This window comes from Typopeltis vanoorti, chromosome 6, assembly GCF_054136105.1.
Source record: "Typopeltis vanoorti isolate ZY-2024b chromosome 6, IOZ_Tvanoo_1.0, whole genome shotgun sequence".
Lineage (NCBI taxonomy): Eukaryota > Metazoa > Arthropoda > Arachnida > Uropygi > Thelyphonidae > Typopeltis > Typopeltis vanoorti.
Window position 1 is genome coordinate 46,789,336 of NC_143554.1, and position 25,993 is coordinate 46,815,328.

General features: G+C 36.4%; 1 protein-coding gene across 1 annotated transcript in view; it reads right to left on the bottom strand.

Annotated features, from left to right (window-relative positions):
* LOC150105436 (uncharacterized) overlaps positions 1-25,993 on the bottom strand; it is a 199,337-nt gene that overhangs the window by 38,738 nt on the left and 134,606 nt on the right. The window contains exon 12 of the mRNA XM_090393960.1: positions 15,277-15,806. Within this exon, the coding sequence (XP_090250086.1) occupies positions 15,277-15,806 (530 nt within the window). The remainder of the gene's footprint in view (positions 1-15,276; positions 15,807-25,993) is intronic.

Genomic DNA, 25,993 nt, shown 5'->3' on the forward strand with positions numbered 1-25,993 from the left:
AGAATAATTCTTGTTGTGGGAGAAGTTTGTGGTTTACTGGTTTCAATATTTTTTGGATTTTTTTGGGAGGGGTTGCCATTGGCTGAGAAAGTGTTGAGAATGTGATTTAGTTCTGTAGTTAGGACATTGTCATTTGAACAGATAAGTTTAGCCCTGTTGTGTAGTGTCTTAATGACTCCATATTGTTGCAAGGAGGGGCGAGGTGTTGGGATTGTTTGTGAATATATCTGCCTGTATGGGTGGGTTTTCTAGACTGAGAAAACCAAGGTTCCATCAGGCTGGCGGGTGACTAGTGTGTCTAAGAAAGGAAGGCAGTTGTCTTTTTCTTCTTCCAAGGTGAATTTGATTCTGGGGTGTTGGTTGTTTATATGTGTTAGGAAGGAGAGGAGTACATCGGAGCCATATGGCCAAATAGCAAACACGTCATCAACATAGCGAAGACAAATGGTTGGTTTTTGTGGGGCAGAGTTTAAGGCTTTCTCTTCAAAAGTCTCCATATAAAAGTTGGCCAAGGGTAGGGAAAGTGGAGAACCCATGGCTGTCCCCTCTATTTGTTTGTAGAATTTTCCTTGCCAAACAAAATAGCCCGAGTTCATTGTGAACTGAAAAAGGGCTGTGATATCAGGAGGAAATTTAGCTTGGATTAACTCTAAGGATTCTTTGAGTGGGACATTCGTGAATAAGGAGGAGACATCAAAACTGACCATTATGTCAGTGTGTTTGAGTGTAAGGTTTTCTATGCTGGCTTTGAAGTGGGCTGAGTTTTATATGTGTGAAGGTGTGTTGCCAGTATAGTGTAAGAGAGCTTTTGCCAAATGTTTAGCTAGTTTGTATGTGGGGGGAATCAATGCCATCCACTATGGGACGTAATGGCACATTTTCCTAATGTATTTTTGGGAATCCATAAACATAGGGGGTATGGAGTTAAATGGTTTTAATTTGTTAGTGATTTCCACAGGCCAAGAAGTGACCTTCTTAAGAAGCCCGTGGAGTTTTCTAATTTGTGAGTTGGTGGGATTGTAGTCGATAGTGAGGTAAGTAGCCCGATCTAACAATAAAGCTTTCAGCTTACTTGCCTTTTGGTTAAGCAATACTGTGGCGTTCCCTTTATCAGCTTTGGTGATTATTATTTTCTTGTTTTTCTTTAATTCCAGTAGAGATTTAATTTCTTTGCTGGGCATGTTGGCTTTTCGTGGTTTAGCTTTGGTCAGAACACAAGCTACATCCAGTCTAATATCGTTGGCGATGTGGTTTGGAAGGTGTCGTATGCTGCGTTCAATTCTTATCATAATATCTTCAGCAGGTATTCTTCTGGGCGCAATGGCAAAGTTGTGGCCACGTGCGAGGGTGTCGAGTGCTTCGGGTTTTACACTAATTGACGAAAGGATGACTACCGTTTCAGTAGGAAGTTGTGGTTTTGAGATCGAGTTCTTTTTTAAATTTTCAAATTTAAAAAAGAAGTGTGCAGTGCACGAGATGTCGTATAAAATAGACGAAATTTCGTGGCTTAATTTTCTTGAAAGGTCATCTTCGAGTGCCTGTATAGCTAAATTAGCATCATTCAGGAAACGGCGAGTTATGGCAATTTGTTCTCTGAGGAAGGATTGGCTGGCATGCTTATAAATACGAAGCGCCTTTTGTGAAGAGAAACGGTGCTTGAATTTCACACAGTTAGGAATTACCTGGTTATCCCGGCAGCGTTTTAGGAAGGCGAGATGATTCACTTGCCTTGATAGCTTTAACTTCATTTTACCATAATTACGTGCTTTACGTGCGATATCATCTCCGTGGATTAATTCTCGTGGAAAGGCTTAGACGTTGGTTATGCATTTTTTACTAAGTAATTTAAGGAAATTACAACGTCACTAGGATATACATTAAAATAAATTTTAATATACTTCAATATTTCGGCAACGTCGCGTTGCCATTTTCAAGAAACTTAAGAACAAGACAGGTGTACGCAGGCACAACAAAATAGTAAATGAGGAAGAAGCAGGAAGCTATTATTTCTCCTAAAGTCCATCAGGACTTTAGGAGAAATAGGGGGCAATGTTCGTATTTCCAAGAATACGAACATTGCCCCCTAGCGGGCAATGTTCGTATTCTTGGGTGATTGGGCTGAAGGTCTTCTGATGTAGGTTTCCCAAATTTGAGACAGTCTCATGCAGCCAAAGTGGGTTCTCCACTCTCCACACCCTTGGCCAACTTTTATATGGAGACTTTTGAAGAGAAAGCCTTAAACTCTGCCCCACAAAAACCAACCAATTGGTTTCGCTATATTGATGATGTGTTTGCTATTTGGCCACATGGCTCCGATGCACTCCTCTCCTTCCTAACACACATAAACAACCAACACCCCAGAATCAAATTCACAATTGAAGAAGAAAAAAACAACTGCCTTCCTTTCTTAGACACGCTAGTCACCCGCCAGCCTGATGGAGCCTTGGTTTTCTCATTCTAGAAAACCCACTCATACAGACAGATACATTCACCAACAATCCCACCACCCCTCCTCGCAACAATATGGAGTCGTTAAGACACTACACAACAGGGCCAAACTTATCTGTTCAAATGACAATGCCTAACCACAGAACTAAACCACATTCTCAACACTTTCTCAGCCAATGGCTACCTCCCCCCCCCCAAAATATTGAAACCAGTAAACCACAACCCCCTCCCACAACAAGGATTACTCTAAATCCATCACCATACTCTATATCCGAGACACCTCGGAAAAAATTACAAAAATCCTAAAAAAACATGACAACTTCTTGTTACAGACCATATAAAAAATTGGCACCCCTTATCCGGTCTACTAAAGAACCCCCCCCCCCCTAGACCTACCCGGTATACACCAAGTCCCTTGCAGCTGTAAGCTGTCCTACTTTGATGAAACAGGCAGGACAGCCAATATCAGAATTTCAGAACACAAGGACTACATCTGGTTTCACCAGTACAACCACTCTGGTCTTGCTGACCATGCGCTGGATACCTGCCATAGAATACGGTGGAAGAAAGCCATGATAGTACACAGTAGTAAATACAAGTATAAAAGGCTTTTCATGGAATCAGCTTCAGTCCTAAGAAACAATCCAAACCTCAACAAATTTGGCTGCATGAGACAGCCTTAAATTTGGGAAACCTACATCAGAAGACCTTCAGCCCAATCACCTGCTAGGGGGCACCATCAGGACTTTAGGAGAAATAATAACTTCCTGCTTCTTCCTCATTTACTGTTTTGTTGGGTCTGCGTGCACGTGTCTTGTTCTTAAGTTTCTTGAAAATGGCAACGTGACGTTGCCGAAATATTGAAGTATATTAAAATTTATTTTAATGTATATCCTAGTGACGTTGTAATTTCCTTAAATTACTTAGTAAAAAGAGCGCAAACAAACATCTAAGCCTTTACACGAGAAAGTGTTGTAGATCTGGAAAAAGCATATGACAAGATGTCTAGATGAAGGAATTTCAAAACACTACAATTACATGGGAAGAATGGAACATTATACAGCAATACAGTCTATATTTAAATTGTAAGTCAGCAGTTAGAATTGATGGAAATACAGGAAGATGGTTTCATGTAAAATCAGGGATAAGACAAGGATGCACATAATCTCCACTCTTTTTTGTCATCTATATGGTTCACATTATGAAAGACAGTGGCATGAAACCTGATATTAGAACTGGAGATATCAAACTTAGATCTTTGCTTCATGCAGATGATGATGTACTCCTAAACACATCTAGTGCAAGTCTCTCCTCCAGGATTCACTAACTAAATTGAATAACAGCTGTATCAAAATTTGGCATGAAAATCAGCAATAAAAAGATCAAAACTATGAAAATAGGCAGGAGCATAGAAAACTTCGACTGCAATCTGAATGGAGATCTCATAGAACAAGTAAAATATTTCAGCTATTTAGGCACAGTTTGTAGTGAAGATGGCAAGTTAAATCTGGAAATAGACAACATGAGCAAAACTGTTATGGTGAGTAGCCAGCTAAACAAATTTATATGGAATGGAGAGGAGTTAGCCAAAACACCAAACTAGCAGTATACAAGATGGTGTTGAAACCATTTTTAAGTTATGGGTCTGAGAGTTGGGTTAGAAATAAAGCACTGATCAAAGACTAGAGACCACAGGTTCTGGGAAAAATTAGGAGAGTGAACCGATGGCATCAATGGCAAATCATATTAAAAATGAAGATATTAGAAAGGAATTTGACATTATTAGCATTGAAGAATATTTCATCAGATCTAATCTAAGGTGCCACTTAAATAGAATGGATGAAGAAAGATTAGCAACATGGGTGTTTGATACCAGCATGGCAGGAAGAGACCCAAATGAAGACCAAGGTCTAGGTGGATTGACTCGGTCAGAAGTGTCTTAGAAGCATGAAATGTTAGATATAACAATGTTGGAGTACTGACAAGTAATTGATTGATTCGGATGAAAATTGTCGATTGATGATTAATAATAATGTAAACTTAATTATGTAGTACTGTCATAGTAACCTGAACATCCCTTGAGGGGTATATATTAGGAAATTGATGATTATGAGAAGAGATGTGATATCAGAAAATACAGCTATTGGGTGTAATCCTGTAGAGCACTGCATAAAACTTATTTGTGTTTCGTATTAAAATTAGAAAATTAAAAAAAAAAAAAAAAAAAGAGAAAAGAAAGGGAGAAAACTGTATCCGAGATTAAAGAAAATAGTGGGAAATTGTACAAAGACTGACAGAAATGCTGGAAACAGAACAAAGTAAATGCAGGAAATCATACACTGACAACAGAATGGAGAGGAGCAGCAGGAACCAAAACATAAAGCATGCAAAACAACAGCATTGCATAAAATACTTTATTTTAATAAAGAACTTGGCAAGCATGAAATCATAAAAATTCAATTCCAGACCTAATGTCCAATTATGAGGCAGACATGTTCACATCAGCTATGCCAATTCTTTCCCTATCATCACCAAATGTCATCATCACATCCATAATTCTCTGGCAGGTGGTTTTCTTATGCCAATAGCGACTATCTTCAATTTACTTATTTCCTGATTTTCCAATGAAAATGGTGATAGCTTTAATAATGCCACAAACATGTGATGGCATCTACTTCGTATCCTGTATTGAAAGTTGACGCCTTTGTCTAGCTACTGGGTACACCACATGAAGGTCATATGACACTGGATCAGATGCTCTGGTTGGTTTCGATCGTTTTAGCTGTTATGCATGGGTATCACTTGATACCCATGCATATTTCTATACAGAAGGATGGTGACGTTTTAATTTAATTTTAAAAGAGCACTGCAATTGCTAAACCAAAGAGTTAGCAATTGCAATGCATTGAAGTAGGGGTCAAAGCTGTATAACTGTGAGGAGACCTCCACATAGCCTTTAAAGGAATGTGGAAAACCGACCAGGGCTTCTGACCTAATGTCCAATCCTCACCTTCTCGTGGTGCACATTGTTGGGTATCTACTTTGATACTGAACGAACGAGAATGGGCTGGCAATTTGGGATTTAGCCGACCAAATTATATTCTTATTGGTTAAACCAAAATAAAAAAAAACGATGGTACAACATGACAAAATTTCATGCCGGCTAGGGCGTCGCCTGGTTAAACAAGGCCCCCATTGTTTTCGCCAGGGAACCAGGGCGAACAGCGAAAAGTCAGCTACTGGAACGAATCTGAAAACAAACCCAAACTCTACATCACCAGAGTTAAAGATCAGTACTATCAACATAAGAAGCCTGAATGGCAAAGAAATGGAGCTAGCTTAGGAATTAGATAAGTACCAGATCGACATAATAGGGGTGACTGAAACAAAAAAGACAAAAACTGGTGAGATCTTTCTGAGCAATAAATACAAAATGTTATATTCAGGCAACGACAATCAAGGAAAAGAAGGAGTAGCCATAGTATTCAACACAAAATACGAGGCTAATCTTCTTGAATGGCAGTCAGTCTCAAGTAGAGTAATGTGGGCAAATATGAGAATGGGGAACTGGACAATGAGACTTATTTGTGCCTATGGTCCCACAGAAGGTTCTACTAAGGTAGAAGTGGAGGAATTTTTTGACGCTTTAGAAAAAGCAACTGACACAATGAAAAAGGAAAAGTTGGTCCTTGTTGGGGATCTAAATAGCAGAGTAGGAAATGATTGTGAGACATACAAAAATATTTTGGGAAAATTTGGAGAAAAGAGCAAAGCTAATAATAATGGCAAATATCTGTTGGATTTCTGCTCAGGACATGGACTGGTTATTACTAACACCATGTTCCAACATAAAAATGTGCACAAATTCACATGGAGAGAAGAGGCTAGGAATAAGAAAAGTCTCATTGACTATGTTATTGTTGATAGTGATGTTTTCTCCCTGGTGCAGGACACCAGAGTTTACAGAGGATTTGAAATTGGAAGTGATCACTATTTAGTCTTGAGCAGGATAAAATTGAATTTCATATTGAAAAGAATAACATGTAAGAAAGTTTTAAAGCAAATAAAAGTTGAGCAGCTCTCAGATGTGAACTGTAGACTAAAATACAGAAAGATTATTGAAAAGAAAATGAAAGAGTTTGAGAACAGGAATCAAACCTTGGAGATTCAGTGGCAGAATGGCATGCCTCTCTGGTAGAATCAATCAATGTTTTCTTCAAAAACATTGATTGATTCTGCCAGAGAGGCATGTGGTGAGGTTGTGTGCAAGGATAAAAAAATCAGAACTCCCTGGTGAACACAGGAAGTTAAAGAAACACAGGAAGTTAAAGAGGCAGTGAAGGAAAAGAAGAAAGCATATCAAAAGTTCCTGGCAAATAAGTCAGCTTTTACTCTTACAGAATACACAGACTAATGTAAGAAAGCTAAACAGTGTGTAAAACTAGCTAAACAAAAGTCATGGGAGGACTTTGGCAGGAATATAGAAAGTAAATATCAAGAAGGTGGCAAAATATTCTGGAGGTTGTTGAAGAAGCTTAGGAATGGAGGAAAGAGTGCTGTAAAAGGAGTTAGAGATGATAAAGGTGACATGAAAACAGGAGAAAAAGATATCCTTGAAGTATGGAGTAATTACTTTGAAAAACTGCTAAATGAAACAAGCAGTGATGACAGCACAGTGATAAAAAACACTGACCAGGCATGCAGTTGAAGTAGAAAAAGCCATCAAAGGCTTGAAATGTGGAAAGTCAGCAGGAGTAGATGATATTCGACCAAAAATGCTGAAGTATGGTGGTATAAGAGTCTTACAGTGGCTGCACTGCATAGTTCAGAAAGCCTGGACAGAGGGACGAATTCCCGATGATTGGAGTAGAGCTCTCATAGTACCCATATATAAAAAGGGAAATAAAACTGAATGTGAGAATTACAGAGGTATTTCCCTACTGAGTGTTCCTGGCAAGAACTATGCAAGTATACTTGAGAAATGGTTGAGAAGAATTGTGGAAGAAAAACTTGGTGAAGAAAACAAGCTGGATTCAGGCCAAATAGAGGCTGTCAGGATCAGATCTTCACTTTACGACAAATAGTCGGGAAAGCATGGGAATATAACAAAGATCTGTATTCAAGTTTTGTCGATTTGGAAAAGGCATATGACAAGGTGCCAAGAGAGAGGCTATTCAATACGCTGCGGTTATATGGTGTCAATGGGGCATTATATCAAGCAATACTTAGTCTTTATTTGAGTTGTAATTCAACAGTTAGAATTGAAGGAAGTACAGGAAGATGGTTTAATGTTAAATCTGGTGTGAGACAAGGATGTACATTATCCCCTCTGTTATTCATTATCTATATGGATCACATTATGAAGGAAAGTGGTATTAAACCTGATATCAAAATTGGAGATGTTAATGTCAGCTCTATGCTTTATGCGGATGATGTTATACTTCTAAATAAATCCGCTACAAGTCTGCATGATTCCCTGACTAAATTGAATAACTGTTGTAATAGATATGCTATGAAGGTCAGCAATAAAAAGACAAAGACAATGAAAATAGGCAGAATCATTTAAATGTCAACTGTGTTGTGAATGGAGAACCTGTGGAACGAGTAAAACATTTTAGCTACTTAGGCTCGATTTTTACTGAAGATGGTAAATTAAATATAGAAATAGACAACAGAATCAGCAAAGCTGGTATGGTGGGAAGTCAAATGAATAAATTCATATGGAATAAGAGAGAAATTAGTTGGAACACTAAATTAGCTGTATACAAGACTGTTCAAACCAGTTTTAACTTATGGATCTGAGAGCTGGTTCAGAAGTAAAACACTTGACCAAAGACTAGAGACTGCAGATATGAGAGTTCTGAGAAAGATTAGAGGCGTGAACAGATGGCATCAATGGCAATATCATATTAAAAATGAGGATATTAGGAAAGAACTTGACATTGTCAGCATCCAGGAATGCGTTAGCAGAGCTAATCTCAGGTGGTATGGTCACTTAAATAGAATGGGAGAGGAAAGATTAGCAAAACAAGTGTTCTCTGCCAGGTTGGCAGGAAAACGACCCAGAGGAAGACCAAAATATAGGTGGATTGATATGGTACAAAGTGTCTTAGACGATAGAAATATAAGATCTGATAATGTTGGAGTCTTGACAAGTAACAGACTGATTTGGAGGAAAATTGTAGATAGGAAGTTAGTAATGATGTAATTTTTTCATGTAGTGCTGTCATATCCTGTACACCCCTTGACGGTACATGGCAGGAATTTGATGATGATGATGATGAAGTAGATTTATATATATACTAGAAGAAAGCATAAAAATTTTATTTTGCATATAACTGGGTTAATGAATTCTAGAATAAAAAAAATTTCCTGAAAAGGGAGTTCATTTGATTCAACATAAAGACTTTGAATTAATGATGTGCAAAAAAAGAACCAGTAGCTATTTGGATACCTTGATGATGGATAGGGTCTAACCACTGGAACATGCTCTTCCTTGCAGAACAGCCAGCCTGGTTGGCCAAGTGGTTAGCATATCTGCTCTAAAGTCAAGAGGCTGCAGGTTTGAATTCTGGTTCAGGGTGCAGTATGAACCTTTGATGTCTTTGTACCATAAAAAAAATAAAAAAATAAAAATAAAAAATCCAATCCTTGCAGAAAAGTAAACTTGAGATCCATAATCAAGCTTTAAATGTGCAAGTGTGCAATAAATGCAGAGCAAGGAACATCAATTTAGCACCTGTAGAGGATAAAATGCAGAACACTTGTAATATAATAGTTTGTCCCATTCTAAAAGCAGGATCAGGGTGAAGAGTATGTTTCAGGCAGAAGTATACAGTTTTTGTGCAGAAAACCTGAACCCCATGAAAAGACACAATCAGTTGCTTTTTGAAGTTGTCCTTCAATGACCCTCATATTGCAGAAGTGACAGTAAACTGAAGTCATTAACATAAAATCATACAATTGCTTATGGCAGGAGGAAGCTATTCAGAAATTGAGTTCACCACTTTAATAACAAAGAGGCCACATTTGACACAGAGCGTTGAGGAACTCTCTTCTCAATGATATGGTCGAGATAATGTGCTTCCGACTCAGATTTGAAAGACTCGACTGGATAGAAAGTTTTTAATAAAAACAGGAAGGTGTCCCCTCAGACCAAGATTAAACAAGTCTTTTATAATATGCCATATCTCTAGACTGTCATAAACTCATTTCATGTCGAAGAACAATGAACCCACATGTTCTCATTTCAGGAAAGCCTGTCTTATACGTGTTTCTAAACAGATCAGAATGTCCAAGGTTTATTAGTGTCTAACAAAAGCCAAAGAAGCCTTGCATTTAAAATTTTTTCCCAAGATCTTACAAAAAAAACAATTAGAGCCATTGGATGTTGTTGGTCTGTGCTGAATCCTTGTCAGGTTTTGGAATAGCAATGACAACTGACTTATTCCAAGAGTCCAGAAACTCTTCAAATGTAAATATTCTGTTGTTTAGTAAGAGAAGTAGCTCCACAGAAGATGATGGGAGGTGTTTTATAATCTAATAATGGATGTAATCAGGCCCTTATCCACTGTTTCTCTTGTTGCTCTTTCACTATTAAAAAACAGGATATGAAACTGTTGCTGAGATTCTGGCAAAGTTTTCTCCCAAAGTGAAATTAATTTTGGATCAGCAATAATAGATCCATTATGTTCCATGGTAGACAAGCAGTGTGTTCTGTATTTGCCATTCGTCTTCCCGATTTTATTCTTACAATTTTCGCACTGGTTGTTTGATTACTGATGACATCAGTTAGATCCAGGATTGTTTTTGACTCTGACGTGAGATATCATAGACATGTCTGATGTCCTAAGCACATTTAAATGCTATTATCTTTATTGTGGTAAGGTATCTATGAAATATACCTGCTAGGGTGAGACACTGCTTGGCACTCTGGGTTTCACCAATGCTTTGGAAAGTGTGGAAATCAGGATGATGTTTTTTGGAATTGTTGTGGTTGCTGTATGGAAAATACATCTATTACATACTTCACTGCTATGTTGATAGGTGTTTGGTTGACTGCTTCACTATTATATTTCACTAGATAGGAAAATGCATTGCAGTCAGTCAGCCTGGTCTATATTCCACATGAGAATCTGTGTAGGAGAAGGTGGTTTCAGTGAAGACATAATGAAAATAACAGGAAAATGATTGTTTCAATAGATGCTCTCTTCACCATCCTAAATAAGCAATGGAAAGATGGCAGGGGAGCAGATCGAAGATCTATTGCAGAATAGAGGCAGTTAGGCATATGGAAAGAGTTATCAACTATTATTAAGAAGGAAGAGATTATGATTATCAATCATTCACTCAATGATACAACCTCATTCATTCATGTTGGCACTATCCCAAAGAGTGTTGTGTCCATTAAAGTTGTCCATGAGAAGTATAGGCTGAGGCAGTTAAAATATAAGATTATCAAGGTCAATATCATTTAACTCACAACCTGGTGGTAAATAAATGGAACATGCTGTAATAAGGAACTCCACAGATATGCAAATTGCTACTGTTTCCAGAGCAGTATTAAGCTGTACATGTTTGAAAGGAGTGTGATACTAGGATAGCTCCTCCACCATAAGCCTCCGTTCTTCCGTTCTGTCTTTACAAACAACAGTAAATTGCTTCAAGGTTGGATCCTCACTGGATTTTAAATGTTTCTTTCTGCAGCAGAACCTTAATATCATCAATATTATGGCAAAAACCTACAACAGTTCTGCTGTAGAAATTTTCCTATTCTTTTGGCTTTGTAGGCTTCTCTGATTTCTGAGATGTTGAGGACTTATCCTTTATCAGGTTTACATTTATCTATTTATTTAGGGAAGCATGAACAACCAGTGTTCATCTCTTCTTTTGGCAAAAGTTTATGCATCATCTGATGTGTCAGGATTATCTTGTGAGTTCAGTTAACTTTCAGTGGATAGAGAAACATCCATTTTTTCTATGGGGATATCTGGTGCTTTATCTTTAGGTGAGATCCTTGCCACAAATTTTCTGGGCAAGTGGGTTCTCATAAAATGGGATCATTTTTGGAGTTGTTTCAAGAATGAGACTGTAGGTGGTACAACTGATGTGCTCCAAAGAGAAGCACTGAAAATCATAAAGTTCAGGTTCAATAGATTTACAGGTTTGAGTTGCTATTGATATTTTCTTAACTGTGACCTTTCCAGCATAAGATTTCAGGTGTGCCAATGGTGGCTAGTTGCTTCTCTGCATTCTGGTATGATATATATTTGTGTGTTATCTTTTGCATTTCTTTTTCATCCTTCCACCTTTGACACATGGGAGTATGCAGGATGATTTCCATGAAAGTTAACACATTTAGCTTTTTTTGTAGAGTGCTGTGACCAGCAGTTTTAGGCATACCCGTATTTCTGACATTTAAACCATCTCAGTAGATTAAGGATGTACAGCCTAACAGGACAATTAAGATATCCTGCTTCTACAGATTTTGGAGATTTAGATGTATCAAAAGTAAGGATGATGTTCCTGGTCAAACTCAGGTAACCATCACTACATATCAAGATGTGTTTCATACCAGTCAGTCTCTGATCTTTATGCTCTGAACATATTCCCTCATCTGGATCAAGAGGATTCCACTCTGATATCACTTCTCTACAACTGAAGGTTTTATGAGGTGTTACTGTAATTGATATTTCACCCATTGATGATACACTGGAGTTACACTGCCGACTTGATATTTGAAAATATCCTTGAAATAAATTTGAATAAAGAAGGGTGACATTTTGGCTTTTTACCTATTGATAGATGAGAAAAATTAGTACATTTATACTGTTGTGATGTCTTGTTTTTTTACTTCTGTAATCAAGGGATGTATCTAAAGTATCCATACTTGGGGGAAGTGGGGAGACTTGAGGGTCCTGAGAAATTTGAGGCTAAAAAAATTCATGTTCAAAGGATTTTTTTTTTGTTTGGCACCAGAGGCACCCACCCCCATGGAGCTACACATGGACAACCACTCACTGGCAAGCAATGATTGCACTCAGGAGAGGAATTCCAGGGCTACCCCATACAGGCACCACAGCAAGTCTTGGGCCTGACCATGAACCATAGGGCAGGAGACTTTGACTTACTGCAACACCACTGACCCTTGCAGGCAAGCCCACTGATTGATCCTGGTTAGGCCATCCAGGATCACCTGTCTTGCCAAAGCATATGCCATAATAGTGCAAGACTACCAGGATCTCCCCCATCCTTCTCTTTCCAGATGTCCAAAGGATGCACCACACGGCAAACATGGCAGCAGGGTGTTGGTTCCCTTTGATGATAGCCTGGAAGACAGGATAGCATAAAAGACTCAGGAGAAACAGCAAAAACATAGGAGAAAAAAGCAAAGAGAAAGAATGAAATGGACAGTACCATTACTGAGATGACCCTGCAATAAGAAAATACGTTCTTGTTTTGATTTTGCTATATGCGAAGCATGCTTATCAAATGAAATATATATATATATTTTTATATACAGTAAATCAAAATTTTTGGGCATGGGATGGGGTTTGTGAAAAGCAAACCAAATCCACCTATATTACCACAAGTAGTATTTAAATTTTTCTGGATATGTGGGGGAAGGGCACAGCAGACTTCATGTGGAAAAAGATCTGGAGGCCATCTGTACACAAACTGTACAAACAAAAAATTTAAAATACATTGAAATATCACAATAAAAAGAAACCAGTTGCTATTACCAAATTACAAATATAGATATTATGAATGGAATATTTATGAATGCATGTAACAATTTTTTAAACTAAGATTTTAAAGATGATGCACTAATTTTTTTAATGCAATTCCCACTTGAAAAAAGGTTGTAAACTTACAGAATGAGATGTGTCCAGAAAATAAGGTCCGTTTAGAATTTACTGCCAAATAAGATGTGTGAGAAAGAGATCTGGTATGCATAGTAGCATAGAGTGGCTTATTAGCTAGCTGTTGACCATTTTATTTTCATTCTTTACTGTTCCTTATTAAACTTATTGTTTGTTGTCTTCTACAATTAATTTATAATGAGTGTGTGATAAAAAATTCTGCCAGTTGCAAGGTTTGTGGCATGATATGATTTTAAGTTGGTGGAAAACAATATTGCTGCAGAAATTTGTTGTAAACTTTATACAGTCATTGGTGATTTTCTATAGCACTATTGTTTTCTACAAAAAAAAAAAAAAAAAAACTATTGCACCACAAACCTTGCAATTAGTGGGATTTTTTATCACAATGCTTATTATAAATTATTCATAGAAGACAACAAATGATAACGGAAGGAAAGTAAAATGGCTAATCAGCTAGCTAATTAGTCACAGTATGCTACCACAGATTTGCAATCCCTCTCCCATATCTTATTTGGCAGTAAATTACGAATGCACCTTACTTTCTAGATATGCCTCATACATATCTGTCAGTAAGCTATGGATTTTTATTATTACTATTATATTTTATTAATTTTCAGAATTTTTTTTGTATTTTTTACATAGTCCAGAAATTCTGCCCTAGAGCCCAAACATGGAACTTTTTCAAGCCATTTCAGGCCTCCCTGGAGGTGGTGTCTCACACTGGATGATGAAATCCATCTCCCACCTAAAGATAATTACAGGCATCCATGCTCAACAATGGGATTCAAATCTACAACCTGTTGGTTGGAAAGTGGATACACGAACCACTCAGAAAACCAGACCAGCAATTTGCAATAAAGAGCAAAGATGAGCTCCACTGATATACTACTTCTGATTTCAGATTTATTTAATTTTATATAAGAATACAGTTTGCTCAGAAAATATTTATCAGCATAGTAATTAGAAATTGCAACTAGAATAGAAATAACAATTGTACGGAGAGCTAATGCATGTGTTTAAAACTCATATGTAATTGTTCAATTACTACATACTTGTGGCTATAAGTATTTTTTTCTCATGAGCATCAGATATGTATTCACATAAGTGATACTCATGAGTATGATTGTTTGATCAGATTAAAACTGTTAGTTACATTGACCCTAGATACTGAAATGTCACAATAATAGGCCTAAATAAACACCCTGACTACAAATTTTTTATGGAGTGCTTGGCAGTGAAGAAAAAAACGACCATCAATAAACAGATGCTACTATTTTATTTTCTATTTAGAACACTGACAATGAGTTTTCATTCTATCTAACAGAATGCCATATCCCATCCAAACCCTCTAGGAGGGAAAAAATTTTGTACTCCTCCTTTTGTACTGTCCTCTTCCATCCTCCTCCTGTTTTTTTTTTTGGGGGGGGGGGGGCACAAAGTAATAGGAAATATGTGATTTCCAACTATCTCTTTCATTTATCCCCAGGTCTGATGATGCTACCAAGTGAAAGAATGTAGTTTTCCTTACCAGACAATCACAAACTGTACCCTAATTTATTAAAATTTCCCTTCCTCTCCCCTTCATGCCTAACCTTTGTCTACTTGACTCCCTTCCCTTCAAAAATCTATACTGGAATTTCTTTCTGGTAAGTTGGTAATGTTCTTCTTACCTAATCCACTGTAGCCATTTCAAAGTATCTTTTTCTATGATTTACATAATCCCTAAACTTGAATCATTTTTGTGAGAAAAAAATAAATAAAGTAATAAAATACACAGGGTGTGCGTGTGTGTGGGGGATGACATGAGAGTGACCAATAAAAATTCATTTATCGTTACAAGAATGATATTTACCAGCACCACTAGAACCAAGTAGGTAGCAACTACATGTAAAAATATATATTTTATGAACTTAAATTTCTAATTTGCTTATTTGAAGTGACTTACCATCATCAGTACTTGTCAAAACCAAAGGATCATCGGTAGAATGGGGAAAGCAGTTATTTTCATCACATTTACTGATTGGTACTTCAGATATGACATTCATAATTTGATAACCATCATTTTCTTCATTGCTATCTGACTGTACATGGATTTCTTCAAAAGGACTTTCATCATGTAATGAATCAGACAGTGATACAATACCATTTTCTTTGCTAATCATGTTTCCAGTTTGTTGCTCTGCTTGTGAAGTGAATTCTGTATCCTGAGAAAATATTCCATTACTATCCCTTGTCTCTTTAGTATAACTACAGTCATGAATAGAGGTGTTTGTTTTATTTAAAGGTAAATCATCAAAACCTTCTCCAACTCTATTTTCTTGTTGCTTTTGAAAATAATCCTGTAATATTTTCTTAACTGTCTGAACTTTTGGTGACTTGATAGGAAGAGCATGAATTTTGCTTGGTGTAAGTGCACTAATATCACCAACTGTCTTAATATTTTGGGCATGCACAAGTTGACCTAATCCTCTTATCCTATTAAAAAAAAAAAAAAAAAAAAGATTATATGTTTAAATTTCACAATTATTCCCCCCACCCAATTCTATCCAATCAACTTTTTCTAAGTTATACACTAAACTAATAATGATTATACTTAGCTCACTGTACTAAAGTATATTAGGTTTCCAGATTATGGCTGGAATTATCACAAAAAATATATAGGTGATGGTTCGAAGAGGCATTTTTAAACTGCTGCGTGTGCCATTATTTAAAGGAGACGCACCCAAAAATTTCTTATTAAATTTCATCCTTTCCCTTAAGTTCATCAATTATGTATTTATATAGATAAACATTTTTATTCAACTAATTATGACTTCAGTTAGAGATTATGCAAGTTAAATATTATTCTTTTGAATCACATTGACATTGTTTCCCCCCTCAAGTTTCCTAAAGTGGTATCCAAGTAAACAAAATATTTATTTCTGGAGCATACTCTGTGAGAAGTACTTCAATTGTTTTATGGTAATGTTAAATAACTTCTGATAACTTGTCACACAACATCATAATCTGACTTTTGGTTTTCAAGCAGGCTCCGAATAATGACAGTCTACCCTTAACTGTCCAGTTACATTCTACCCATGGAAATATTTTAGCTTAGTGGGTTTTTTCAAGTGGTTATTTTTTGCGTAATGAATCCCTCTCCTTCATGTGACTCACGAGAATAGATTATTGGCTCATGTAATTTATTCCATCCAGTAGTAGTTCACAATTCACTGTATACCCATATACACATCGCTTCTTCCATAAAGGTGGTCCACATATGATTGGAAATAGGGGAGGAAAGGATGGTCTTATATTCCTTAGCAAAGGATGCCAAATCTTGAATCTCCTCTTTTTGACTTCTCTAGCCTAAGGTTAGATTATCCCTGTGTTTCATTCATCTGCCGTTTCTACCACTCCCCTAACTTAGAAATTAATGCGACCTCTCTGCCCTTAATCCTTGAAACTTGATTTCCTGACAACTCCAACTGCCTCTCTTGCTCCAATTCCACTGACTAAGCTGAAAACATTATAATGACATTATGGACATTGTATTAACCAGTCTTCTCCATTCACTCCATACCCTAGACCTTCTTCCTGACCATTTCCCACTCCAAATCCACTGTTGATAACACCTCATTACTCAGAGGATATCTCATCAATGATATCCTCTCAGTAACTTGTACAAGTTTCATGTATAGTGGAACATTTTCCCTTCAGCCACTCTCATGTCCTCTACCATTACAAAAGAAACAAGTAGGATGACTTCTAGGACATCTAATTTTTCATGCTCAGATTGTTTCCACTCTATTTGTATTGATCAAATTAATAAAAGTATCCATGTTGGAATAAAGTTCTGAGGCCTGTACTCAAGCCTGTATCATTTGCAAAATGACTCTTAAGAAATCTATATCTGACTTCAGAAGAGCTGCATGAAGAAAATTGTTTCTTACACAAACAATGGGATACCCTTCAGGTCCATTGCAAAGACCATTAGGAACAACTTCTGTCCATCTGTGCTCCCACTTCTCTTTCTCACCTAGATGGTTGAAAATGATTGCATCATTTTCAACCTCCAGGGTCATAAGATCATGGTAAATTATCTCCAAACTACCTAGTCTAGCTATAAATACTGTTACAGCTTGAACAGCACATAAACCTTTAATCTATCAGTAAATCATTTACAGTTTTCAACACATGTATAACGTGCATATAGCAGAACTCAATGTTCGAAATGTCTCCTCTTTTTGCCTTCATACAGGCAAGCTCTGACCACAATTTTAATTCCACTGGATTCAGATTGGGACTTTCAGATTGCCATATATTTTATTATACTGCATGAGACTAGATGAAACACTGAAGGCCTCTTGATTTTTTCTCTGCCTAAATGGAATCAAAAAAACAAATTCTTAACTATTAGATAAAAAAAAAAAGGCAAGAAAGTATCAGAATCTGATAAGCATGAAAAAATATGCCTAGTGCACATTTCTGTTCTTAATATTTATTTTACATTGAGACACCCTGTTGGCTCAGTGATTTACTCTACTTCCAGGTATATACTTGTCACTAATAGACAACATAAAATTTCATTTGTTTGAACTGGGTGGGTATCACATGCCTTGAAAAATCATAGTCAAGTGGATATGAATATGATTTTTTTTAAAATTCATTAAGTGCCTCTTGCATTTTTGTCAAACAGGTTGTTCTCACAGAAAAAAAGAGATTGTGCACAAGAAAAAACAAAAGATTTGGAACCGCACTTCATATGACATAAGATTTTGTATACTATCTGATAAAATGGTATTTTTGATGGCTCATTTCCTGCATGGAAAGTGCCTTGTTAATGCTGAGGAATGAGATCAGATAACAAACAGTTCAACACAAACAAATGAAATGATCTTCAGGGTTGAGCAATAGCTTATATTTTGCTGAATGTTTTTAATTGTTTTAATTCAGAGGGAACAATCTTCAACTGTAACATTTTAACACTTAATTGTAATGATCAATAAACTAATTAATCTGTGATCCTCTCAGAAATTTCCAGCTTCAGCAGTAGAGTTTTTCAATTATTTCTTCATTTACCACTTCAGAAATAAATATTTAATAAATTTATTTTTCTTGAACCATGATAAACTGTTTCTAGAACAAGGAGTGGCACAATTAACTAGTTAACAAAATATATAAAAGGTCACATTTGCTGGTTTCATACTTCATCGCACTCTTGAAAATGAAATCTCAGTTTTTATTTTATTTTATTTTTTTTTGGGGGGAGGGGTTAAATTGAAATTTTGTAAACAATTTCATACAGGAAATATAACACAAACTCTATATATAAGGAACAGAAGAAAGCAACCATACTATAAAACATTTAATTCTTGCAGGACTAAGAGGTCACTCAGATTTCAGTTGGACAAGTATTGGGGGGGGGGGGGGAACAGAACAACTGACTTGGTTGGCTGAGTGACTACCATATCTCCAAACAATAGGCTGTGGGTTTAAATCCCACTATAAGCATGGTAGGATTTAAACCCACATGTTTGTGAGTGCCATCACTCAGGTGAGACACCACACTTATTGGAGATCAGAAGTGGCTTTAAAAAAGTTATATTTGGTTTGCAGAGCATTTTCAAATACCCTCCTTCCCAATCCTATAATTCTGCTCATGATTAATTTCGGAACAAATAACTATGGCTCTGTTTAACTCTCTACCTAATGCAAGCATATGAAATTTTTTAACTGCTTTTTTTTTTCCTAAGACAAATTTTTAGGTGAATGACATGCACTGATTGAACTGTGAATGCTGAGAGAATAAATGAATTTAAGGTTCAAAATCACAAAAATTGTTAGTTAACTGGATCTCCCACAGTGAGTCTGCTTATTCCATGGAGGTTGCTATAATAATTATAGATTTTTTTTTCTTTTTTAAGTGTTAAACGAAGCAATGATTTCAGATAATGAAATGTTAATTACTTACTAAAAAAAAGCTTAATTAGTAGGACTAAGGTTACTCAGATTTCAGTTGGACAAGTGGTGATGGGGGGGGGGGAGAACTATAATACTTTCAAATTGTTATTACACTCCCAAGGACTCACTATGGGTAGGTTGGTGGTTTCACTTTACATCACACAACCCATGGTCTTCATCTTAATTCTTCATCTACACACAACAGACAAAAACTAATAGTATTTGTCTGTTGTCTGCATGGTTAGCCTAGTGGCTTTGTGCTTTGCAACCATATGCCTGGGGAAGGAGTGTCCTAGGTTCAATTTCCATCGACAACATGAGGAGCTTAAGGATCTTCCTCAGCCATAGCCAACTTAGCTAGTCTTAGGCGTGAACAGCAGGGTTTTTTCCTGCCAGTTTATCTGGGGTTTTTAATCCCGCAAGCAGGCAAACTGGCCAGTGGACACACACACACGGATTACAGTCAGGAATACTGACCCAGCCATAGGCCTGATTCGTCAGCTATGCCTGTTCCGGAGTCAGGATAAATTTTTTATTTTTTTATTTTTTTTTTGGGGGGGGGGGGGGGCTGTACATTTCCGTAAAGGGAAGCCACGGCCACTGTATCATCATATGATAATTAATTAATTTGTCTGTTAATGTGTTTAGTGGTCAATTTGTCTGTATGCAGGATGAAAATACTGGGGAAAAAGCTTGCTATCATTGTATGAGATTGGCTAACTACCTCCAACTGATAAAGCCCACATAAAGTTTCCACCTGTGATGAAGAAGTGAATTAAAGTCTTTTCTAACTAAAGGGTGCAATGTTCTATCATTCTTCCAACCACAATATTGAGGGCACTTAGTTAATGTGTACAAATAAAAATAAGTAGACATATTTCAAACATAGATTTTCCGACGGTTTAAGAACCGAATATTATTATTGAAATGTGTAACCTACAAAAATATTTGGTGAAATATTTCTGGATATAAATTTGTGAATATTAAAATATGATTAGAAGGTATTTCAGTTTAATTCAATCTATTATTCAAAAGAGCAAAACACTGATGTATCTGAAACATGATGACAAGCTTATATCATATACTAGAATTCTGCAACAAAAAAGTAATGTTCATTTATACCAAAGGTTTTCAATTTTTTTAAGAGATATGCCCCCCTTTAAAAAAAATTCTTGCAACACCCCCACTTTTTCATAAAAACATTATTAATCTATAGTTTCCAGCATGTATTTTTCTTCAAGTATATGTACTAGTTTTTTTATAGCACTCAATTATACTTCAATTCAAATTAAAAGTAAAATAGCACATGATGAAAATTTGAAAGTGTTTTTAATGCTATACTTCATTGAAATAAATGGATAGAATACCGACTGCATGTGGTAGTGGTGCTCAAAAATAAATAATAACAATAATAATACACCTTGCTTCCCCCCCCCCATAAGAAACAGTACCGCTAAGGATAAATTTTTAATGTCGAATTAATTAAAAGCGAAGTAGATTAACTGCATGATAAAAGACAGAAAACTAAGGTGTTTAACTCAAAAAAAAAAAAAAAACATGGCAATGATAACCTAGGATTTGCTATAATCTAACATAAATTCCCATTTGGCCTGCCTAACTTGTTCTTCATTATGTTCCTCTTCAATGATTTTCTAGCAGGTAAGCACGGAAATTCTTTTTTTTTTTTTTAAATTTCACATTATTTTACTACCCCCCCATGGGGGGGATAACAGCATTTGACCAAATATATTTTGGTCAAATGCTATCTACTGCAGATCTCTTTCCATATTTCAGTTTTCTGACAACTAATTTTCTACTCTAATGCTCAAATATGCTAATGACCAAATTTCTCATGGATAATTTCTACTGCTGTTCTGTTGCTACTTTTTTTACACTTCCAAGTTTCTTTGCAAAGTCTCGGAACATCTTGCCACGACTGTGATGACTTAGACCAGCAGTTCCCAAACGTTTTCGGTTCATGGTGCCCTTAGTGTATCAAGATTTTAGCCATCTAGTATTACTGTGTATTACTAAAAGTGAAACAGTTTGCTTTGTACAGATGTCCTTCCTATCATCACATGAATACATTGATGGTCCAATTCTAAAACCACATAGGCCAAGTGTCATTTCAGTGAAAATACTGGAATATTTTGGGATGCCCCAGGGTGCCGAGGCACATAGTTTGGGAACCACTTAGACTATTCTCTGTATTATAGTATCCTCTATATTATTAAGTGTCCTCGAAACATTTGCTTACTTGTCAGGAATATTCAATGTGATTTCTTCTTGTGTCCAGCATAAGCTTATTTTTCTATCCTTGCAAAGAACTTCACTATATGCATTACTTCCCTGAATGAATCAATCTTTTTGTCCAGTTTTGTCACTAGGCTTCTAAGATTTGAATAACTGAGTTTATAGTTCACCTGTGGGAGCTAAACTTTAATTCCTTTTAAAACTAACATTCACATTTTTCTTTCCAGAAGATATTTGCATGTGATATTTTTATCTTGCTCAAAACTAAATAGTGATCACCTATTTCAAATTCACTATATAATATTGTATCTTGAACCACTCTGAAGATATTATCTACAAGTCAAAATTTTTCTTATTTCTTGTGTGCTTTCTACATTTGAATTTATCATGTTACACACTGGACAATACTTTTGCTGAAATATTTTTTACTGGAACATTTCTCTATCCTGGATCTCCAATAAGAACTAGTTCTTCATTTTGCTTTATTTCAGCTACTCTATCTACAGACTTAAACAATTGAATTCAGCATAACCATAGGCAATACTGAATATTTTCTACTCCTTTCCAAAATACTCATTCTGAAAAGTTTTGGCAAATTTCAAAATAAAAAGGAGGTTATGACTTTAATGTACCTATGGTTATGCTGAATAGAGGATATTTAGTATAGGTTCATTTAAGTCATATCTTCCTTTCATTTTGAAATTTGTCATCACTTAACACTGGCCAACAATCAAAAGATTTGTGTTCACATTTAGCAATGTGAGCAATTAAAGAAACACAGTACTTCTGAGTAATGAGATCATTTATTTGGAATGTACTGTATTTCTTTAATTCCTCCTGGCTCTGAATCTATTCCACTCATACAAGGGTGGTCTGAAAAGTTCTCGGCCTCAACCATAGATAGCAACACTATCGGCAAGATTTTTTTTTTCTAAGTTGGTATATCTGTCATAAGTATCCATGTGAAATTGCAAGTTATTCTATCAAGTAGTTTGTTTGATACAGCTGTCTGAAGCAAAAGTGTTGTCTGTATCCATTGAAATGGATAAAATTGAGTATCGTGTGCAGTTATAAAATTCTTTGTAAAAGAAAGTTTAACCCCAAAAGAGATTCGTTCAAAGTTCATAAAAGTTTATGAACACTCTTCTTCTTCATTTTCGACAATTAAGAAATGGGCTGCCGAGTTTAAACGTGGCCGTACCAGCCTTGAAGATGATCCACATGAAGGATGTCCAAAAAGTGTAACAACACCAGAAATCAATGATAGTGCACAATACGGTATTGGATGACCAGCGAGTCAAAGTGAGTGAAATTGCTGAGACTATAGGCATTTCAAAAGAAAGTGTAGGATATATTTTGCATGAAGAATTGCATATGAAAAAGTTTTGCGCAAGATGGGTGCTGTGCTTGCTCAGAGCAGATCAAAAACGCACTCGCATGATTTTGTGCATCGATTTATTACTATGGATGAGACTTGGATTCATCATTACACATATCATTACACACAGAATCCAAACAGCAGTCAAAACAGTGGACAGAAGCCGGTTGTTCAACATCAAAGAAGACAACGTCTGTTCCATCAGCAGGAAAGGTCATGACATCGGTGTTCTGAGATGCTAAAAGCATTTTGCTTATTAATTATCTTGAAAAGAGTAAAACAATAACTGGGCTAGATGAAAAAATTCATGAGAAAAGACCTGGTTTGCAGAAGAAAAAAATCATCTTTCATCGGGACAATGCACCTGCCCACAAAAGTGTTTTGCCAATGGGAAAATTAAGGAATCTGCACTATGAATTGTTGGAACATCCACCCTATTCCCCAGATTTGGCTCCCCCTGACTTCTATCTCTTCCCAAAACTAAAACTCTTCCTTGTTGGTAAGCATTTTTCTTCAAATCAATGCAGCTGTAGAGGGGTATTTTGCAGATCTTACTGAGAACCACTACAGGGATGGGATAATGACGCTGAAGCATTGCTGGAATAAATGTATTAGCCTTAAAGGAGATTATGTTGAAAACTAAAAATAATTTTGAAATTATAAATTCGTTTTTTCATTGTTAGGCCAAGAACTTTTCAGACCACTTTCATATTTCCTATGAGTGGAATAAATGTCTCAATGACCAGTCCTATAAGGACTGGTCATTGAGACAGGAGCCCAGGTGATTTCTCTTCATTCCATGATGTGTTGTTTTCCTCCTAGTTATCTAGCTTTAAACCTCAAGTAATCTCTTCATAACATGCCATTAACTAACAGTTACATTCCATTAATAATAATTATAGACTTCAGAATTTGCATTTCTTATAACATGACCACTATCTCACTGTCAGACAGTGTCAGGTTTACAAACATGCTAACTACACATTAGAACCTAACAGTTTAAGGGACCTCTAAATTAAGGGATCTTATAAAAATTTTAAAGGAAGAAACATATATAAAAAAATATTCATTTGTGCAATTATTATTATTTTTTTTTAAATTTTGAATGCAACAAGTCTTTCTCAAGCAAAAATATAATGACTGCAAAAGAAAAAAAAGTTTCATATCTGATTTCTATAGTAGAGTTTTTGTATTATCTAATCTCCAGACTGCCCACCCACACCCTATCAATGCTATGTGCACTAGCAGTGTTAACAGCTTTCATGGATAGGACTTACACAAAACGATAAGATTAAACAAAAATTATCTTAAAGAGTGAATGATACAATTATTCTAGCAGTATTAATGATACTGCCATCTATACAAAAATGGAATGAAGATGAAAAGTCAAGGAAGTTGAGAAAGACATAGGAAGGGAATGGTAGATTTAAAAATATATTATCATCAGCAGCAGCCCCTAGAGCAGGGGTGGGGAACCACTCGCCCGCGGGCAAAATTTCGTCCTCGAGTCTATTTCAATTCGCCTCTTTGCTGATGGTATTTACATGTAAATAAAATTTTATAATAATTTAAATTTATTATAATTAAATTTATTTAAATTTAAATAATTAAATATACAAAACCAAAAATAGCTATATTACACATAATATGATCGTCATGCATATGGTAAGATATATATTGCACACTACATACACTATATATAAGAGTTAAAATTTATCAGTCGCCCTTTTCATTTTCATCGTCCTGATGGTGCCCCCTGGTGGGCTATATTAGGTGTTCTTGGCCTTTCGGCTGAAGTTCTTCTGATTTCTACAAACAGATAGAGGGGACAGCCATGGGTTCACCACTTTCTCCACCCTTGGCCAACTTCTTTATGAAGACTTTGAAGAGAAACTTTAAACTCTGCCCCACAAAAACCTATCATATGGCTTCACTACGTTGATGATGTGTTCACTATTTGGCCACATGGCCCGGATACACTCCTCTCCTTCCTAACACACTTAAACAACCAACGGTCTAGAATCAAGTTCACCCTGGAAAAAGAGAAAAACAATAGCCTCCCCTTCCTAGACAACACTAGTCACCCACCAACCTGATGGAACCTTGGTTTTCTCAGTTTATAGAAAACCCACCCATACAGGCAGATACATTCACCAACAATCTCCCCCCCACCTCACAACAATATGGAGTTATTAAGACACTATTCAACAGGGCAAAACTAATCTGTTCAAATGACCAAGCCCTAACCACTGAACTAAATCACATCCTTAACACTTTCTCAGCCAATGGCTATCTCCTCCCTCCCCCCCAAAAAAAATCCAAAAAATACTAAAACCAGTTATCCACAACCCCCCCCCCCTTCACAAAAAAGTTTACTCTAAATCCATCACCATTCCCTACATCCGAGACACCTCAGAAAAAATCAACAAAATCCTAAAAAAAACATGACTTGACCTCTTGTTACAGACAATATAGAAAATTGGCATCCCTTATCCACTCCACTAAAGACCAACCACTCCCCCTATACCTACCTGGTGTATACCAGATCCCTTGCACCTGTAAATTGTCCTACTTTGGCCAAACAGGCAGGACAGCAAATATCAGAATCTCAGAACACAAGGGCTACATCCGATTTCACCAGTACAGCCACTCTGGGCTTGCAGACCATGCTCTGAATACTCGCCACAGTAATACACTGCAGCAAGTTCAAATATGAAAGACTATTCATGGAAATCAGCCTCAGCCCTTAGGAACATGCCAAACCTCAACAAATTTGGATGCATGAGACTGCCCCAAATTTGGGAAATATATATCAGAAGAACTTCAGTCCAAAGGCCAAGAACACCTAATATAGCCCGCCAGGGGGCACCAATCAGGACTTTAGGAAAACGATAGCTTCCTCGCTTCGTTTCTCATTTGTTGTTATGCAGTACTTGTGTGCACGTGTCTTTAAGTTACCATGAAGATGGCAACGTGACGTTGCCGAAATATCGGAAAGTATATATTAAAGTTGATTTAATTTATATTTCTAGTGTACGCTGTCAATTCCTTAAGTATTTAGTTAAAAGTTTAACTAGTTGTGCCATGA